Here is an 18,319-nt window from a genome sequence, read left to right on the forward strand (position 1 = left end):
AAAAACGATTAGGAAGTTTTTACCTCAATTTTTATTTTTTGACATTTTCATGCTCAAGCGCTAAAGTGTTTAATTACCTAAAAGCCCTAAAACTACAAGAGGCACAGACAATTCTCTTCAGAAAATGCACACTGTACAGTACAGTAAGAACATTTGTGGCTCAAAGCAAATGAAAAACATAGACTCCTTTATATTCAGCCAAATTTTGAAGATACTAAAGTAGACTGCTTTGCTATCACTATTAACAGTCCAGTCCAGGAAGGATGGTGCATTTCAGGATTCGGAGATACATTTTGACTTTGCTGGAGTCTCTGCGGAAGCAGTATAGCAGGTCATGATAGTCCAATGAGTTGAGTTCTCCTTGTTTGTAGAAGGTAAGTTCAGAAGAGTGGACTAAACTCTCAGGAGAGATGTCCCCCATAGTGTTACCAAGAACTCCCAATAGCTTCATCTGAGGTAGAGAGAAGAAACATTGAAGGTACCACATAATTAATTCTTTCAAGGAATGCATGAAGGTACGCAGTATGTCACAAAAACAAAAACAAAAACCTGAATTAAGTGAGACATAACATTGAATGTGAAATATTGCAAATGACCTTAAATAGATAGATAGATAGATAGATAGAAGCGGAAGTTGTTCTGTCCCTACTTCGTGAAGGCCGTATCAAAGCTCTAATTCTGCCCAGAGGAGTGAGAATCGAGCATTTTGGAGGGATCATTGAGGAGCTATGAGCAAGGATACATGAGAGCAGCCTCCCCTGAATCCGTGCACCTAAAAGAGTTACTTACTGCGCCCATAAAGCTGACAAATTCATGTGACGCTTGAGAGGAAAGGAAGTCTCATCCATCTAAAACACATTTCCTTGTTTCCTCCCTCCTCTAATTATTTCCCTGCGTCTCTCCCATGCTTCCTCGGTGGGATGGACTAAAACGCGAGCAAGGGAGGCAAGTGGAGGAGCCAGGAATGCAATTTAGTGACCTGGGATGCAGCCCAAGTCTCTGTTACCCTATTACTCTCATTTGTTGTAGATACAGACATTAAACAAGACAATAGAGATTACTTATATCATAAATGTATAATTTTATATATGTAGACATAGACATTCACCCTTGAAAAATAAGTAACATATTTCTTGTGGGAGAATAAATGATAGGCCAGTGCCACATTATGCCACACACACACACATACACACACACACACTTGCTCATTTGACCGATGCTGAGGCATAAAAAAATGTATTAACATCGTCCAACAAGATGTAATTGGCGATATATTGTGCATCCCCAATGACCACAACACATCTGGGCGGCTGTGGCTCAGTGGTAGAGCGGTTGCCTGCCAATCGGAAGGTTTGTGGTTCGATCCCCGCCCCTGCAGTCATTGTCGAAGTGTCCTTGGGCAAGGCACTGAACCCCAAGTTGCCCCCGGTGCTGCGCATTGGAGTGTGAATGTGTGTGAATGTTTATCTGATGAGCAGGTGGCACCTTGTACGGCAGCCCCGGCCACAGTGTATGAATGTGTGTGAATGGTGAATGTTTCCTGTAGATGTAAAAGCGCTTTGAGCAGTTGTTAAGACTGGAAAAGCGCTATATAAATACAGCACATTTACATCTACAACCATTAGTGAGTCCTTACCTTCTCAGCCATTATTGCCATTCCCTCCCTCAGCTTCTGCACCATATCACTGATCTCCAGTGCCTTGCTGTAGCTGTGGTGGGTGAAGTTTTGATTCTGATCCTGAGACATGCTACAGTGGAGTTGAGACAGCGGGTCACTCCAGGCCCCCAGCAGACTCAGGATCACCTCTGTCAGTCGTTCTCGCTGCACATTAAAGAGTTTTTTAAATAAATTGGTGGTAAAATACAGCTTAATATCATATAGTCTAGATGAAGTGACATCGCCTATGTGCATACTTATGAACATGAGTAGCTGTGACCATATTTAAAATGATTAATCACAATGAACGCTCACCCTCATCCTTTGTGCAGTCTCCTTATCGTCTGGTGTTAGTATGCCATGTGTGCGGCACTTTTCTAGGACGTTCATCCTGGGAAAGAAATATTGCTCCTGTAAGGACGGACACACATATCATACTGATATCAGGGCTGGAAAAATAGCCAAATCAATCAAGGGTGATTGATGATGGATGAATGGCGGTCAAAGGGTTGATGGATGGTGATGGATGATCCATGTCAGAGCTGAAATGAAAGAACTCACAAGTTCAGAGTGCAGATCACTGGAGATGCCATGCATTCTTGAAGACTGTTGTATGACCCTCTCAAAAAGATCTGCCAGAGAAGGAGAATGGCATCCAGCCTGTCTATAGGCACAGATCGGGGCAGTGACAACCCTCATGGAAAGCTCCATGTATACTAGTGTAAGAACAGCAAACAAAACTGAGGGAAAAAACAAAGTCACTAAAAAACTGAGAAAAACACATAAATAAAAACACGTATTTAATTTGTCATCATGCAATCTTACCCTTGTCCATGGTTTCTGTCTTCTACTGCAGAACCAGATGAGTGAAGCTCTTTTCCCACCAGAGCTACTATTGTGGAAACTAATTAATTCAATGATGACGTTGTTGATTAAACTAATTGGTTTGAACATAATACAAATGTGATTTTTCTCTTTGCACGTCATATGCTTTGCTCAGTTAACTGCTCAGCCGAGAGCATACGAAGCTAACCCATGTGGAAAAAGTACTACACACTGTAGACTGTCTTGGGCAATTTATAGTAACAAAAATCAGTGATTGGGATAAATAAAAACTTGTATTTCTTTGTGCTCAGCTCCTATTCTGTAATAAGTAAAAAAAAAAAAATCAACTAATCAACAGAAGCAGAAGCAGATGATGCCCCAGGCTGTCTACATGCAACCAAATTAAATGGTCCTTATAAAAGGCCCATGTCTTATGTTAGGTGTACATAAAAAGTGTGATAAATAGAATTATTACAAACTCATACATTTCAAATCATTACAGTCTAATTGGGACAGCCAACAATATTCAATCACTTAAATTATTCAGCATTTTAAAGTTTATTTTAAACTACAAGACAGCTCATCATCTCTTAGGAGAACAACATAAAAATGAACAGTATCACAAACGAGTATAAACTAAGCCCATTGTTCAACAACCCTAACTAGAACTCTTCAGGCTGGCAGTGAAAAACGAGGCTATTTAAATGTAAAGTGAGTGTTTTAGCTTCTCATTAGTGCTACATAGTACACAAGCCATGCACAGTGAATAGGTCATGAGTCATTCTACAGTTTTACTACAGAGCCACTTTCCACGTTATATGATCATTTGTAAACGTAATGCACACAATTATAAAGTCAAGTTTTTAGACAAAAGAGATAAAAAATCAACATTGAATTTAATTTTTTTTATATTGCATTGAACGTTGTCTCTGAACCCATTTTAATAATTGCAATGAAAAGGAAGCATGGTACAATATCAGTTAATCAGTGGTCCCTGCCTCCATTAGTGTGCCACCTTGTGGAGAACTGAGTGATAAGTAAAGAGGGCGACTCTACTATGACTCCTTCCCTTTGCTGTATAAAGAATGTCATTGTTGTCCCAGGACTAAAAGGGCTAAGCAGTACGTTCCACAAAATAGTTACGGTTAAACATTACACATACAATAGTATAGTTTTGCAGAACAAACATTTTATTGTCACCTTTTTCCACATACAACATAAAAAAGATGTCATAAATACACCAATATCCTTATAGAAAATAGAATCTACAATCAATTTACATTAATTAATACTATGTACAGGTTTGAGTGCATTCTATTACTGTGTGATGTCAGAGCAGTGATGAGAAAGTGACTTGCTGAGGGAGACAACGGCTGTTGATGTCCAGCTCTTTTCTTATATCCCTTCAGCTTACTTCACAAATTCTCACTTATAGCTAATGCCAAGAAACTCTCCATCACATAATTCCTCCTTGATTTGGTCTTAAATCATACGGGTTTTAGGTTTGGAATCATATACGTCTGTTGCTTGTTTGCTTTATGTAAATTTTCGTATACTGTCGTCTTGACCAGGAAGGGACTTGGAATCTCAATGGGAATACTCCTGGTAAAATAAAGGTAAATAAAAAATAAAAATAAATGTTCATATGTGACACTTCTACACTTCAAACACAGATTCAGAGCTCCAGTTTTTTAGATCTAAGTATCAATCCATTCAACATCTGTAGTGCTTCCACTTGCGAGTGGCCACTGCAATGTTTGTGTCTTTTCTGTGCCAAGGGAAGAGACGGGTAAGAGCAAGGGTGCCATCAGGCTGCACGGAACCCGTCAGCACATAAAGCTGTGACCGTCCGGGGCGCAAAAGCACACTGGCACACTGGAGGTTGATAAGGAGCCACTGCTGGAGGAGGTGTTGGGTGTCATAAGGCAGGAGAGGTCCCTGACGAATAAACTCAACACGGCCCTCCACATCAAACTCTGGCTCTCCCATGGGCAGGCGACGACGGTGAAGTTTGGCAATCACAGCTGTGACAAAGACAAAAAACAATAAATCATCTGGTTCAGAAAATGACATACAATTGTGAAAAAACATGCCTATACTGGATCCACGTCAACAAACAACATTGTATTGAAAGAATTCGGAAATGTACCAAAGTCATGCTGGCAGAAAGCATCCAGGACTGTTTTCATGGCAGGAGCTACTTCCACAGAAGGACAGTTTTGGCAGGCAGGTTTGGGTAAATCTGTAATAACAAAGTATACATAGTTTAACAACATTGTAGGGCATGTACAGTGATCATAGGAAATCTAAAAGAGAAAGCACTTACTGTAAGTAGTCCAGTCTGCCAATGGGATAACAAAGCAGTAAAGTAAAAACAAATGCTGTGGGCCATACATACCTTTTGCAATGTGGCCAAATTTTGCGTGAGGAGTAAGGCACATGTCTTCCTCAGTAGGAAAGCGGTCACAATCAAGTTCCTCGGGCCATGGGTGACCCTGGCAGGCAAGCACCGGAGCACAGCTGTCCCTCACCGCCACGCACAGACTGCGGCATGGCTGAATAAAACTGAAAGAAGGAATGGCAAGATGTTACACAATGAACATAAAATGAGTGTAATAATGATAAAACAAAAAGTCATTGTTGTACACGTTTGTATTTTTGTTTGGTATATTCCACAGAAAATAACAAGAAATGTAAAATCTCCTTACGTGTCAAGACAGACGGGGGCAATGAGGGAGCAGAGGAAGGCCTGGGCTTGAGGGTGGCAGCCTGTCTGCAGCATGGGTCTCCAGTCCTCCGAACGTGGCACCACCTCACCTTCCAGGTTGCTGTGACCCAAGAAGTTAGGCAGCCGCATCTCAGAGTATCCAACATCCTTGCAGACTTTCATCTGGTTGGGGATAGTGACGCAACGAGTGGACTGACCCATGTCAAATGCCATTAAGGGACATGCCATAGCCAGGAGAGCCACGGTAAAGAACACAGCCATACTGAAGGGTTCACAAAATCCACAGAGTCCACAGGGTAGATAGATGAGCTTTTTACTGAGGTTGCTTGTTGTCAGAAGTGTCTTCGGTCCATGAATGGCTTTGTAGCTGCTGCTGCTGCTTTTTTATATTCGCAGAAAGATCAGCCAGCCCCATGAGTCTGTAAGTCTGTTATCAACTACCTATCAAAGACGCAGAGACAATGCGTTTGGAGACAACAGCTTTTTTTTTGTGACGACTGCAGACAGAGGGTGGGTAATAAGCAGATGTAGGGTGTGTGTGAGGGGGAGAAGGGAGGGGGGACAATGGGCAATCACAACCCAGCTTTCACTGACCAAAGCCTAGTCCCAAAATCTGAAGTTTGTTTTTATAGGTCCAGGAGGTATAAAAAAAATGTCAACACCTCATTGAAGTTAATTTAAATTCTAACTCTTGGTGTTAAATGCATACAATGTGCAGCAGACTAAAGTGCTGCTACTTGGCAGGCAATTTTAGCAATTTGCAATAGGGACTCAGTTACCTTAAAAGTCAATGTGTTTATTTGTCCACTCCATATATTATATTTGCTTTGAGCACAATGTAAAATGATGCCACTTTGTTGCAATGGCTAATATGTAAAAACAATCAAATCCCATAAAGAGTCTCTGCTCAGGGTCACAAAAAGCATCACTGAAAGACCCTTTGGAAATAAAGGTGAGTTTTTTTTTTAACAGACAGACAGGCAGTCTCCTTCATATTGCCAGTCTCTTTCATGTGTCCCTGCTTCCTAATTGGAGGGTTTCATTGGCAGAGCCTCCAGTTCTCATTAGCAACGCAGCGTCTCTTTTGGCTCACCTGGCTTTGATCTCCCAATAAAAAACAGAACCACATGCAAAATACTATTAGTCCACCTCCACCTTTGGCACATTGGTTTGAAGAATCAGTTGCAAAGACATTATTGCATCAGCAGCCACTGCACATGGAACTAGTCACAAAATCTGTATAGAACAATTTACAATAGTATAGAACAATTTTCTATAAGGACATATACAGGCATTTCTTTCAGACAAGATAGCAATTACTTTCATTGGAATGGTACTAAATCACCAGGGCAACATTTGATATCAGGCAGACTCATCTGTCATAATATGCCAATATCCCATTCAAGACATCAGAGATCTCGTCCTGAGATGCAGACCAGGGGCACAGATATAAATGCTAATTTGTCTCGTTCTCTCTGTCTCATGTATTCAAGCCACTTAATTCAACAATAGAACTACATTACATAATCATAGTATTTGTTTGGATGTCGTCTGTCTCCAGATTTAGATGTATATCTGGGACTGATGCCTCTGGGCCTTTGGAGGACCTTCCCTCATGAATCAGAGGTCTCTATCCCACCCAGCCTGCCATGGTCATTGTGTAATCAGACACGCCAAAGCAAAACTCATTCTAAATAGCCCAACTATGATTTCTGTGCCTGTATACCAGCCCTGTCTGCAGCCAGCAAGAGCCCTCCATCGGCCCCAGCCAAAGGACCTTTTACAGCCTGATCTGATGAGTAGAGGCTGGTTCCAGTTCGGGTAGACGAGTACAGCCCGTAAGAGAGGACTAACTGGGCAATTAGAGTCACAGACCAATTTAGGAGAACAATAGGTCCACACATTTAACAAGCTCCCCCTGCCAGGAGCCCAGCAGGGGTCTGTTGTTGGGTCTAATGGCTGCCCTGTAGACACTGTGTCTGTCTTGGTAATGTGTTGCCTCCCCCTGCCTTAGTTAATGAGAAGGTAATAGATAGATAGATAGCTTTTATTATTAGACTCACGGTCCATAAAAAAAAGATACAGATACACAAGACAGATACCAATTAAACAAGTATCCCCATGTTCGCAGGCTTCACAAGATCCCGTGCACATTCATCCCTTCATCCCTTCCTTTACGCAGCTTTTCCTGGCCAATCGGCTTCTGCTCCCTCCCTTTCCAAGCTGGCCGCACTGCAATTCCAGTATTGTATCCAGCAGCTCAAAGGGACCTACCTACTATCTTGCTCGACAATTCTTAGCCTTCTTCTTTCCAACTGATCTGTTCTTACCCCCATTCAAATTCCTTCTTGTCTAACCTTTTGTCCAATGCCGCTGCCATCCCCTCTTTCCACGTTAGCGTTGTCTTACACGGGGTTGGCTATGCACTTGTGGCAGCATTTCCTGGCTTCTCGAAACAGCATTTCCTTTCTTCTGCGTGGACTTTGTCATTCAGCTGTACACGACGCGGCGCCTTCCGTGGTTTTGGCGGTTGCTGCGGGGTTCATGATTTGCTTTCGCTCAGCCCTCGGAATTCAGTGATCGGGCATGGAGTCAGGGTCTCCTTCGTTGACACTCCATGACCTATACCACATTGTTGTGGCTGCCATACTTCGGGGGCACGAATGGTCACATGTCCATACTCATTTACTCCAACAACACAGCAGTAGTAGACATCTTAAATAAAGAAATTCAGACACTCGGCTCCAGAATAAGACATTCAACCCACAGTAGTGCCACCGTTTTTTAGCCCCACCGTTCCACTAACACACCAGCTGAGAAACCTCTCATGCCTCACAAGATGCCATCATCAACAGTCTTGCCCAGCGCCCTCTCAGCCAACTTAACTGGATGAAATTGCTTAAGGCACAACCAGCCACATTTTGGCCTCCATTTCCCTCTCTAGATGTTACGTCCATCTTCAATTTCATCACCCATGCTCCTTCCATTCAACGCTTTTTCAGCTTTTTAGGTGTTCAGAATTTGCACCAACTTCCTCCGTCTTTAACCCTTCTCGTCATCAACGGTTTATCAGATATCACCATCCACACCTCAAACTCTCTCATATTCACACCCCCACTATGAAACTCCTCCACCCAGACCAGCCATCAGACAACATCCACATCAATTTATCTCTCAGCACATTCATAATGTTCATCTGCACATTCATAATGTTCATTAAATCTTCAACTAACACATGGTTGTGACGTGGTCCATGCTAGTGAATCACTGATACTTCTTCTATCACATTCCCAAATAATGAGCTCCTCTGTTCCTTATTGAACTGATACACTAAAATACATTCCATTCATATAGTGCAGCCATACTTATTGAGACACAATAGTAATGCTAGTATCTCCTGTAGTGTTGCTAATATCCAACCCATATCCATGACCAGGGACAGGTTTGTTGTGTAATTGTAATGATTAGTAGGCTATTCCTTAACAATGTATACAGTGGGATTACTAAACGGTCTAACACAGGCTTTACTTTATATAATATTAGGTCACAGTATTAGTGTTTTATAGCTGTTAAAAATATTAAATTAGACTATACATGCATGAAGTACATCTCCAAGCTGTGTATACATGGACCATAGCTGTAGATACAGGTGCCAAGCATTGCTAATGTAATGTGGACTACAGCCTATATTTGGAAGAAAAGCTAGATAGTTGACATATGAGTGACCATTATGTCAACCCACATGACGTACAGGGTTTTCCCCACAGTAACCCTGGTCCACCCTCACATCTTTTGCTGGGAGATTGCCTCAGTCGGTCTGTCCTCTTGGCTAAAGTCTGCCATGTTTCTTATGATTTGTTTGTACTGATTGTGGAGTTCTGCAGGCTGTTTGGCTCCAGCATAGGGTCTCTTTGTTTGGCAAAGTAGCTCAGGTTATGACACCTCTGTGTAATGTTGGAGAAGCTCAAGCTCTTTCTCCCTATCTCTTGTGGACACTCACAGGCCAAAAGTGTTCTTTTGGCTCCATTTATTTCTTAAAGAGACATAATTAGTGCACAATGTAGACAAGGTTCAAAGGAAAATGCTGGGTCATACAGTCACTTAGTCAGGCATTCATTCATTCACTCACAGAGTCACGGCATTTTAAAGCCAGTCATTTGCTTTGTGATATCATTTGTACGCTTGTACTTTGACAACTATCATACAAATGTTTTTACGTTATCAGGCCAATGTTTAAGCTCCCACAATAGTTAAAAAGGAAGAGAAGCTAGAGGACAGTGTGTTTATTGTGGGAATGTTAGCCTCTTGATGTTAAAGTGTATTTAAAATAGTACCTTCTTTATCTTGTTAATGTATAGGGTAAACCTTAAATTAACATCCTCATATTCAACTCTGCCTGACAGTATCATATGCTGTATCAGCTGGAGATATTCTCATAACTGTATTCACATTTTCCTAAAAATAACATTTCTGGTATTATTTGACATTATGGCATGCAGACTTTAAAATGACCGACCCACCAAATTGCTTGTTCTCCTCAGTTATCTGGAAAGTATTTTGGTTGTGCACATCTTCTCTATTTTATAGCTCTGTAAAGACCATTCAGGTAATCACACAGCCCAGGGAACTCAATAACAATGCTTCCAGTTTCTATTATACCAGCTTGCCTGCTCACATACAAATACCTTGTTTAACTGGGAACACTCACACATTATTATTTTCTTTTACTTTTTCTAAGACTAGAAACAGATTATTTGATGGTTTAACGTCCATTCAAGCATAGAGTAAGGAAGTTCTCTATCATCATCCATCGCTTTAAAGCTTTTCCTAACGCTGCACACTTGTCATGATCATGTATCACATGACATGCAGTGTTGTCTGGATGAGTATATAACCAGCCATTGTTTGAAACATTCACTGGCGCTGGTGATTTAGCATAAAATCGTCCTTTAACCATTTTCGAGCATTCCCTACACCTTTTAATTCGCTTACTGCTAATAATCCATCACCCCCCTCCTATAGGCGTTCATAAGTCAGAAGAGGCTCTGCCCAGACACTGAGGACCTCTCATGGATCAAATCCGAGCGAGGCTGGCCCAGGCTCCAGAGGAGGAGCTGAAGAAGCTGCCACAGATGCTAAAAGGCAAAAAAAAAGCAAAGCCCAAACTGTAGCTTACAATTCTTAGATGCTCAGATGTAGACTGTCGGTGGTACATACAGTATAGGATAACAGATACCTCTTTACCATGTTTTTGGCATTTCTGCCTATTTGAAAACAAGAACTTGAACACATTTTCATTTGCATGTCAATTTTCTTTTTGATGTTTGTGTATTTTACACCCAGGTCAGACTATTTAGCCTAGTTCATATTTATAAGTAAAACGTGAATTTTTAAAATTGGGAGTACTATATGTCTTCAACATCATTGCGGCATTACTCAAGTGTAGAAACTTATGTTTGAATGTGATCCATAACTAAAATAAATGTTCTGTGATATTTTGTGATATCAAATTGTATCACGTGCAGCAGCCAAATAAAGTTAACCGGTATGCATTAACAGCCTGTCTGTAATTTCACCAAATCACCACAAGATCCCGCTCTCTTCTCTCTTTACCTAGTCATTCTCGACTAAAACCAATTTTTAACTCAGCTAGTATTACAATTATCTAAATAAACAATAATACATTCCTTATTTTCAACCAGATACATACCTAAATACATAAACCTACACAAAAGCAAAAGAAAGTAACACAAAACATGCCAGGGATGAGCAAAGATTAAATAGAAAATTATATATATATATATATATATATATATATATATATATATATATATATATATATACATATATACATATAATTTTCTATTCAATCTTTATTATATATATTAGAATGAACTCTTTTTCAGGTAGCATTTATTTAACTAAAACTTTTTTAATTTACTATATAAAAACCGCATTGTTGATCTTTAGATAAATATAAATATCATGTAGCTAACTTTCTGTAAAGTTAAACAAATTAAACTGTTTAAGTTGTAAAAACTTTCCACTTATAAAAGCTCAATGTGGGCACGGGAAGTTGATTTGACAGAGGATTACTTTTTTATTTAGGCTTTACCTCAAATAATTGTGCGTGCGTCAATTAATGTCATGGCAACAGAATGATGACCCAACCGAGGTTATATAATGTCTGCAAAACATTCGGATCGCTCACTTTGCTCTTGGTCTTGGACTTCTTGCAAAGCTAACTTGTGGACAGCGAACTCTTTGAGTTTTAAACCGCTTGAGACAAATTACTGGTAAAACTACTGGATCTTGTTGAAAAAACAAAAACTACAAAACTACTGAATCCCTTTACTGTTGTTGGAAGCCGGAGAGCTTGAAATGGCCCTCTGTCGTCCACCTGAGGAACGGCTGCTGATGGGAGTCGCCCAGTTGGACATCCCTGAAGGTAAGACCACTTTTAGATTTTTATGTTATTTTATTGTATTTATGTCTTTTATTATTTCATCTAGGCTATTTCCTGGGGAAAAAAACTACTTTTATCAGTAGTTATCCTAATTAATGCAACTTTTAGAAGGCAGTGTTAACTAAAGGTGAACAGTTAGCTAAGCTAGCTAAAGGCCTGTTGGAAAAACAGATTCGGTGAAAACAGTCATTTACTCGACGATTTCTCCGTGTAAAATTATTATTTGCTAAACACAATTTGGTAAATATCCCGGGAAATTTGTGGAATGCATTAATAACTAGTGTAGGTATTTGAAAACATTGTTATTTTGGTTTGAGGGCATCAAATCTTCCAAAAGTTACCTAGCTAGTTACAACAAAATAGTCGTCGACCCAACCAAATTTCATAAAATGCCAAAAATATGTTTTAGTTGTGCACCATGGAAACGATGGATTGGAGTTAACCTTAGTAAGGATGGAAACCAGTTCGTTTTCGGTTGATGACGTATGAAGTGTTACATTAGTCCTTTTAATTTTAAAATTTAACTATCATATTAAATGAACTTATTTTCAGATAAATGTTGTTAAGATTGATCATTCTCCACCGGGTTCCTTTGTGTAAATTATTCTTCGTGCGTAAAATCACGTATCGAGCTCCTTCTTTACGGTTGTTCATGTATATTTTATTTTCATCATTAATTATGATTAGGCTACTGTTTGTATTATTATAATTAAAATGACTGTTGTTGCTGTTATGTTACGTGTTCTCTGTACAGCAGCTCTAAAGAATAGACATAACAACAGCTATGTTTAGTTTCCAGACCACTTTGATATAGATTTTTTAACTATAGTATGAGTTAAATACTTCAACCTCCTATCTTAAAATACTTGTGATATCAAGTCAAAAATGTTTCCAAGATCAACTCATTAACAGTTACGTTTTTCCAAGTGACCAAGAAGAGTAAATCATGCTGCTTAAATTGTCATGTCCCCTTGTTAAAAAAAATCTGAGGCAAAACGGCACAATATTTGACTGTTAAAAATAGTAGTCTCTAGTGTGTATCCAGTATAGTTAACATTATGAGCCATTCTTATAATTTGATGATTTTATTTCCTCCTCAGGTGGTGTAAACCCCTTCATTGAGCGTCCTGCAGAACATGGCCTCCCTGTAGATGAAGGTGAGTATGAGGAAGGTGAGTATGGGGTAGTTGAGTATGAGATTGCTGTTGCAGATGAAGATGACCTCTCCCCCGACGAAGAAGAAGACGATCAACTGGTCGACAGTGACCAGGATGAGGATGACGACACGGGTGATGAGGACGACTGGTCTGACAGTTTCAGCGATGACTCCGGGTATGACTCCCTGTCTGAAGAGGAAGAGGATGAAGAGGATGAAGAGGACGTTGAAGAAGATGTTGAAGAGGATGTTGAAGAGGATGATGATGGCAACATCCGACCTTGCTCCCCTCTCATCCAGCAGTTCCCAGCTCCAGGCTTTTGGCAGAGATGGGAACATGTGACTCCGCCTGCTTTTTTCTGGCCCCGCTCTTTTGATGTTCCACATCGGGAGATTCCTGTGCATCAAGTGAAACATGCTGAACATGTTCTACCCTCAGCCTCTCAAAGGTCAAACATGTCTGCTCCTTCAACCTCAGGCCTTGGGTCCTCCACAAAGAGGAGCAGGGAAGAGAGCGACACAGGGGAGGTAAGTATGAAGAGGCAGAAGTGGAATTGTGAGGACATCCATGACGAGTCAGCTCCCTCGACTTCAGGCCTCAGCTCCTACAGGAGCAGGGAAGACAGCCACAGGGAGTCAGCCCCCCCTGCTGAAGATGGTCTACCCTCAGCCTCTCAGAGGTCAAAAGAGTCTGCTCCTTCAACCTCAGGCCTTGGGTCCTCCACAAAGAGAAGCAGGGAAGAGAGCGACACGGTGCAGGTAAGTACGAAAAGGCAGAAGTGGAATTGTGAGGACAGCCATGATGAGTCAGCGGCATCGACTTCAGGCCTCGGCTCCTATAGGAGCAGGGAAGACCGCTACAGGGAGTCAGCCCCCTCCACTTCAGGTCTCGGTTCCAACAGGAGCAGGGAAGACCGCTACAGGGAGTCAGCCCCCTCCCCATTCAGTAAATACTGGATGGGCCCTTTTGATCACCTGAGAGGAACTGAAGACAGTGACTCTGATTAGGTCAGAGTTTGGGTGCGTTTGCTACAGGATTGGAAATAAGATTACACACACACACACACACACTGACAGATTATCAGTGTGTTATCCAGGAGTACTTGTTCTTTCATTTTTAAACTAAGCTGTAGATGCCTATACAAGAGGTAAGTTAAAAATGACAGCATTAACTATGCAAAAAAATAATAATACATTATTACTAACATTAATAAAAGTCCCCAGCTAATTATCTTCTTTTCATATTCTATTAGACTCAACCTTCAGGATCTCCATGACGACAGAGAAGACGTGTTTACTCCGGACCAGATGAGAATGATGGAGGACCAGAGGACCAGCAGGAGAGCGGCGGCCGCCTTTCTGTCAGTCGGCTAAGTAAGTACACCCATTACTCAGATTACCCAAGTACCAGTAGTGACATAAAGTGGTGATTACCCACGGGGTATTACATTTATTTAAGTAACCTTCCTGAATTTTAGATGGGTAAATAGATAGATGGACTTTATTAATCCCAAATTGGGAAATTACTCTTTTACAAGCAGCAAGTAACAAGTTACCAAAGACATACAGTATATAATCACTCAAACACAAACAGAAATACAAGAAACATACAATAAATAATAAAAACATTAAAAAATAAGATACAAGAAAATAAGACAGAAAAGAATAAATAAAATGCCAGAACAATTACAAAATGTTATACTTAGATGAATGAAAAATAATGTATATATACAAACGTAGAAAAAAATGAACAACCTACATACAAAAATATATCATAAAATAAAATATTTACAGTATAATGTTAGATATTAAATATGAAGTGACCAGTGTACAAGTAGCATAATAGTGCAATATTGTAATGTGTGAGGCAATGAGATAGTTATCTCCCACACAGCTGGGAATTGTTGTACATTATTATGGAATAAGGGGGTGATGACATTGAAGCTGTCAGAGTCTGTTTTTGAGAAGGTTATAATATAATATACATATATCATTATTCCATTGTTTAAATTATTATTCCATTATTTTAGACCAAGAGCTAGCAAAAATACAAACAGTGTACAGGTGTGTTCAACATTATTCACTTGTTTTTCTGTTTCACAGGACAGGACTCCTCTGTGTTTCTGGCACACCCGGGACAGCTGAGAGTAGACGTCAACCAACCAACCCCCCCAGGCAGACCCCTGACCCCCTCTCAGTACTCTAGGCACTCTAGACCCCTGACCCCCTCTCAGTGCCCTGCTCCCGGGCACCAAGCCCTGCCTGAAGACCCAGTGAGGACAGTTCCACCCCGACCCCCACCAACACCACCTTCACCTGCCAAGAGGATGATTACCGCCCCAGCCCGACCAGCACAGACGACGTTGTCTTCGTCTGCTCGTCTTGCTCCTCACATACACAGGAAGCTGTCACCACAGACACTTGAGACTGAATTACATTTTTTTTAAAGTAATTATTTTGTACATTATGTAAACTGTTTATCTCTGAATAGTGCAATGCAATACCAAGTGTAAGACAAACCTTCTAAATATTTGTAATTATGTATACACAATATTATATACTTGTATTTATCATTCAGAAACCTGACAATGTTTGACTGGAATAAAATAATGTGCAAATGATGATTTAGTGTGTTCTAGTTTCCATTATACTCAAAGGCATTCATTTTACAAATATAACCTTTAACTGTGTTATAAAAATTGTTAAATATTGTTATTTTGAATAATTTCGTAAGTATCAATTAAGTATTACAATACTCATGTTACATGATGATATGATTAAATAGGTAACGCTAGATACAAACAATCTAAACTAAAGAATCTTTGACAAATGTACAGTTTATTAAAGTACAAACATTAAGTGTATTTTCAATATCAGACATAATCCCATTGGCGTTACATTTTGAGTTTGAGTTCTTTAAACATTCTCAAGATAGAAACTGAAGTGTCTGCATGCAGTACAGGAGAAAGATGATGCTTCACTGATCCAGTTGGAAAGAAAGCAACAAGAAAGCCTTTCTAGTCATGAATATTATCAAACCTAGACAGAAAGAAAAGCTCTTAAAGGAAGGGTCAATGTTAAATAAATACATGAGTCCTTTTTAAATATTAATCATAAAATGAAGTAAGTGAAATCTTAAATTAAACTGTGAATTGGATGATTTCAATGATTTCAAATAAATTAAAAAGAATTTTAAAACTCAAACAAAAAAAAATGTATTTAATAATTCTATCAAATTTCCTTACAGTTGACACTTGGCCAAATAACTCTACGGAAGATAACAAAAAACAATGCAGAAAGAATAAAATAGCATTTCATTTTAACATTCAAGAAATTAATGATGTCTGTCTATTGTAATAAGTGACATATAAGTAAACTTAACTTACTGTAATACAATTTCAATTCATCATTTTTATTTGATTGTGTCGCAAATGCAATAAAGGGACGATGCATACATACATGCAGTCACACGCACAAAGGACAAGAATCCAGCAGGTGAAGCTCTTATACTTACACTTTTCTACATCACGTATTATAGCTTCAACTGACAGATGTATGGGCATGTAGATCAAACAGCTTACAAAGTCACCTGAGAAAATGTAGATTGTCTCAATAAAAGTATTTTAAAACAGAGCACATTATTTAAAGAGGGCATCTTTATTCTCCCATAGTTACAATGAACAGGCTATGTATCCCCATTATCTGTACAGCTGTGCAGTTCCTGCTATTTTCAATTGTTATTCTTATTGATGTCCAATATTGACGTTATTATTGGCTAGTTAAAGTATTCCCAGTATTAATCTCCCATTTTATGGATATTTTTCGACTGGTAGATTATGTAGCCCCTCCTGTGCTGCAGCATGGGATTGGGACCTTGTGAGACCACTAGAGGTCCTTAGTTCTCAGGTTGGGAACCCCTATTGTAGTCTGCTCATTAATATCTGGATGACACCACCACCACCGCCTCGTGCTGCTGCGCCATACTGTCCCGGCATGGCATCGGCTCGTGGGCTGTCGGGGGGGGGGGGCTCCGGTTGCCACTATTGGCTGCTAGGCTACAGTGTTACCGAGAGCGAGCGGTTGTCTTCTCATCTCCCTGGAGCGTGGAATCTGCTGGCTTTCAACATGATTTTAAGGCGACTCATATAACATGCAACGCTGCCCATACATGTCCTCATCATCTGACATTTGATCTGTTAAGATGTGACCTAAATACTTAATTTTACAACCAACATTTAGCACTTGCCCTGCCGGATGGAAAGATTGAAAAAATCAGGTTCTTATCCTCTTTCACTCTACAGATCATAACCAAACTCTTTTTGGCATTATATTTCACATCATATTAAACAGCTCCTGAAACCCTGCACTGCTAGGAGAACAACAGCCGTGACAACAGGGTAATAGGAGTATGAGCCATATGGTTGGGCACCTGTCTGTCAAACATATCTCACCTCTAAGATAGGTAACATACCTAATGAATCTGGCTATACACACTAAACCAAGACATTACTATCATTCTCTTTACAAGTTCAAAGTCAACATATTCACTGAATTGCACAACATTCTGCTCTGACTCCATATGAAACACACGTTGGGCTAACTATCCAACCAATTCAATATTTGAAATCACAACTTTGCACAATGCAAATATTACTCTTCATAGTTTTTGTACTTATAGCAATTAAGTTCTTCTGATTCAGCACTACCAGAAGTTGCACTAGGACCAGTACTTAAGTGGAAATCCACCCTAAAACATAATTTATTGCCGTAATACACAGTACACCTCCGTTTTAATATGTGAATTAGCATCCTAAGCATGACAATGAGCTTTCAAAATTATCTTGCTATACACTGAACCAAAACATGACTTCTTGATGCTTCTGTCTGCAGGTGCAGTCAGGAATTGTCTTTGCTAGTGCAAGACATCCTGCTCAAATCTATTTATATTTAGCAAAATAGCTTTCTGTGTCACATCTACAGTAACAATACTGTGACGATTTAGCAATATGTAAACAAGACATTATCATTTACCGTTACAGCAGTTTTTTTTTGTTAAACATTAACTAAAGACAAAAGATCATACATGTAGTGCCATAATTTAGAGAGAAATCGTGGTCCTGCTCCATTGATGGTTAATTATAAAAAGCTCTTGCTATCACATCAGCACACTATGGTCATTTATCTGGGATGTGGGGATGTTGGGTCCACAGGTAGTGATTCCACATTTAAACAAAACTAATCTAAAAGTCAGTTACTACATCGGTGTCAATAGACCTGCTTCAAACATATCACAAAAAGACCCTGTCAACTCAAGTCTTCCTGCTCCAGTATCCAGCTAAGAAACTAGTTTGTGGATACTGAAGCTATCATTTAAAATCCTTCCCTCTACAGTAGTCTCGATTGGCAGGGTGGGACATCATAACAAACAACTGAGACATACATCAAAGACAGAGTCTTGTTTGGTAAGGAGGGGGGGGGGGGGGGGGG

At 39.9% G+C, this 18,319-nt stretch overlaps 3 protein-coding genes across 3 annotated transcripts; 1 reads left to right on the forward strand and 2 right to left on the reverse strand.

Annotated features, from left to right (window-relative positions):
- Nucleotides 1–151: 151 nt before the first annotated feature.
- LOC117949068 (prolactin-like) lies at nucleotides 152–2,492 on the reverse strand. The gene is made up of 5 exons (XM_034879081.1): nucleotides 2,483–2,492; nucleotides 2,219–2,397; nucleotides 1,973–2,068; nucleotides 1,637–1,822; nucleotides 152–451 (listed from the first exon to the last, which is right to left on the reverse strand). Exons 1-5 carry the CDS (start codon nucleotides 2,490–2,492, stop codon nucleotides 242–244), a joined length of 681 nt encoding a protein of 226 aa, XP_034734972.1. The 3' UTR covers nucleotides 152–241.
- Nucleotides 2,493–3,664: 1,172 nt separating this feature from the next.
- szl (sizzled) lies at nucleotides 3,665–6,035 on the reverse strand. The gene is made up of 4 exons (XM_034879756.1): nucleotides 5,191–6,035; nucleotides 4,881–5,047; nucleotides 4,632–4,724; nucleotides 3,665–4,506 (listed from the first exon to the last, which is right to left on the reverse strand). Exons 1-4 carry the CDS (start codon nucleotides 5,469–5,471, stop codon nucleotides 4,196–4,198), a joined length of 852 nt encoding a protein of 283 aa, XP_034735647.1. The 5' UTR covers nucleotides 5,472–6,035; the 3' UTR covers nucleotides 3,665–4,195.
- Nucleotides 6,036–11,420: 5,385 nt separating this feature from the next.
- On the forward strand, nucleotides 11,421–13,840 carry LOC117949069 (fibrinogen-binding protein-like). The gene is made up of 3 exons (XM_034879083.1): nucleotides 11,421–11,658; nucleotides 12,777–13,229; nucleotides 13,269–13,840. The coding sequence occupies exons 1-3, from the start codon at nucleotides 11,592–11,594 to the stop codon at nucleotides 13,838–13,840; spliced, it is 1,092 nt and encodes a 363-aa protein (XP_034734974.1). The 5' UTR covers nucleotides 11,421–11,591.
- Nucleotides 13,841–18,319: the final 4,479 nt, after the last annotated feature.

Source organism: Etheostoma cragini, chromosome 8 (assembly GCF_013103735.1).
Source record: "Etheostoma cragini isolate CJK2018 chromosome 8, CSU_Ecrag_1.0, whole genome shotgun sequence".
Taxonomy (NCBI): domain Eukaryota; kingdom Metazoa; phylum Chordata; class Actinopteri; order Perciformes; family Percidae; genus Etheostoma; species Etheostoma cragini.

Excerpts from the sequence above, each read along its gene's own strand:
- LOC117949069 (XM_034879083.1), top strand. The coding sequence starts at position 11,592 with ATGGCCCTCTGTCGTCCACCTGAGGAACGGCTGCTGATGGGAGTCGCC. Across the intron at positions 11,659-12,776 it reads CCAGTTGGACATCCCTGAAG|GTGGTGTAAACCCCTTCATT; the intron begins GTAAGACCACTT and ends TTTCCTCCTCAG. Across the intron at positions 13,230-13,268 it reads TGTTCCACATCGGGAGATTC|CAGCCTCTCAAAGGTCAAAC; the intron begins CTGTGCATCAAG and ends ATGTTCTACCCT.
- LOC117949068 (XM_034879081.1), bottom strand. Across the intron at positions 2,069-2,218 it reads GTGATCTGCACTCTGAACTT|GAGCAATATTTCTTTCCCAG; the intron begins GTGAGTTCTTTC and ends CCGTCCTTACAG. Across the intron at positions 452-1,636 it reads TGGCAATAATGGCTGAGAAG|ATGAAGCTATTGGGAGTTCT; the intron begins GTAAGGACTCAC and ends TCTCTACCTCAG.
- szl (XM_034879756.1), bottom strand. The coding sequence starts at position 5,471 with ATGGCTGTGTTCTTTACCGTGGCTCTCCTGGCTATGGCATGTCCCTTA. Across the intron at positions 5,048-5,190 it reads GCCCCCGTCTGTCTTGACAC|TTTTATTCAGCCATGCCGCA; the intron begins GTAAGGAGATTT and ends TCCTTCTTTCAG. Across the intron at positions 4,507-4,631 it reads TTTCTGCCAGCATGACTTTG|CTGTGATTGCCAAACTTCAC; the intron begins GTACATTTCCGA and ends TCTTTGTCACAG.